Here is a 1,731-nt window from a genome sequence, read left to right as displayed (position 1 = left end):
CCCCCCTTCGGCCCCCGGCCAACCTGCGAGCCGAACGGCGGCCGGCCTCGGCCCAGCCCATTCCCCGGCGCCGAAACCGGGATCAGCTATGCCACCCTCTCCGGGCAGGTGCTGAGGGTGCACGGCCTGGCACCCCGGGCCGGCTCGCCCCCGCCCCCCCCCCCCCGGCTGGATCCGTTCTGACTTTCGCCAGGAATTGCATCATCCCGGGCCCTCTCGTCACACTGAGGCTGGCCAGGACCATTTGCTGTGACTGTATGCGCATGTGGAAGCCCACGTTCCCCGGGCAAAAGAGGGGCGCCCACGGCACCTTGGCGGAGGGGGGGCGGGGGGGACAGAGGCGCATCCGGCTGGCGCACCATGGGTCAGGGACCCGCGAGCATGGAAGTACACCCGGATATAGTAGTTGTGCCCGTGGAGGCGCTCGCACTCGGCGCGCACCGGGCCGTCCTCCTTTCCGGCCTCCTGGGGATCCGGAGCGAAGAAGGTCCAGTGGGCGCAGCCGAACTTATGCCGGTCCTTGTTGATCTCGATGCGGAACACCGAGTCGGACGGAAGCTTGGCCGTCGGCCCACCGAGGGGAATGCGGGCAGGGGAGGCGGACATATCGATCTCTCTCTCTCGTCAAGTGTAGGGGGGTGGGGGGGGGGGGGGGGAATAGGGCAGAGGGGGAGGGTGCCCTCCAGGATCGGTGTGCCCGTCGCAGGCCCTGGTGCCCTTTCAGCCTGCACTGGAGGACTTTGATCCGGGGCAGGGCGGAGGCCTTCTCGGGGGCAACCCGGTCCCCTGGCAGGAGGGATCGTCAGCCTCACGATCGGAGCCATCTCGCCCATGGCCGGCCGCACTCCAGCTAGCCCCCAGCGCCCGCGGCGCCCTGGAGAGGCGCTGAAGCACGCCAAGCGCCCACGTTGGCCTCTCTGTCAAATAAATAATACATGCCAGTATATCGGAGAGCCTGTGCCGGCTGCCGATCGTTCTCATGGTCCCCGTGTGGGTGTTTTTTTTTTCTTCGGCGATGCTCCCCCACCCCCCTGATGTGGAGTACGGACCGGGAGCTGGGCCTGTTGGTGCAGCGAGAGGGCGGCAGTCTCCCTCCCGTCCGCCGGACCAGCGGGAACGTACTGCCGGCGGGGATGGCGCACGCACATTGCAGGGTCGGCGTTGTGCCGGTGGAAAGGTCACATGCATGTCTCGCGGGGACACGCGCGGCACGGGCCCAGGGTTCGCCCTCGGCTCCCTCCCCAAGAGGGTTAGATCAAAACGAACCTGCCCCCCGGCGACGGAGTTACCAACCGGGAGAGAGGGGGGGCGAGCTCCCGCACAAAGGGGGTCCAGACAGGGGAGGCGGGGGTGGCTCGGCCTCCCTTCGCGGAGCCCTTGGGGTGCGGGCGGCGGGCGACCCTGGCCAAACAGCCATCTGCCAATGCATTCGGACGGCCTACCCTCGCTCTCTCTCTCTCTCTCCCTCTGTCTCCCTCTCCCTCGCGCTCGGTCGACCCTTCGTGCGTTCGGGGCCGGCTCTGTCAGCTTTTTTTCCGGCACCGCGGCCGACCCAGGACATGCGGTCTCCATCCACCCTGCGGGCGGGGGCGAGGGAGGCACGAGTCTGGCCCGCATACTGGCGCGAGTCCTGGCCCGCATACTGCCGCGGCCCCGGCGCTTCTGTAGAACAGATCGAGACGGCGCGGACGGCGCGGGCGGCGCCCTGTGCCCCCCCCCCCCCCCCCCCCC

General features: G+C 69.2%; 1 protein-coding gene across 1 annotated transcript; it reads right to left on the bottom strand.

Moving 5' to 3' along the window:
- Nucleotides 1–219: 219 nt before the first annotated feature.
- On the bottom strand, nucleotides 220–606 carry H696_03523 (hypothetical protein; the record flags this gene model as incomplete). Its single annotated transcript, XM_009497391.1, has 2 exons — nucleotides 220–230; nucleotides 360–606. 2 exons carry the CDS (start codon nucleotides 604–606, stop codon nucleotides 220–222), a joined length of 258 nt encoding a protein of 85 aa, XP_009495666.1.
- Nucleotides 607–1,731: the final 1,125 nt, after the last annotated feature.

This window comes from Fonticula alba (assembly GCF_000388065.1).
Source record: "Fonticula alba strain ATCC 38817 unplaced genomic scaffold supercont2.5, whole genome shotgun sequence".
Taxonomy (NCBI): Eukaryota; order Rotosphaerida; family Fonticulaceae; genus Fonticula; species Fonticula alba.
This window is presented reverse-complemented; position numbering and strand designations above follow the sequence as displayed.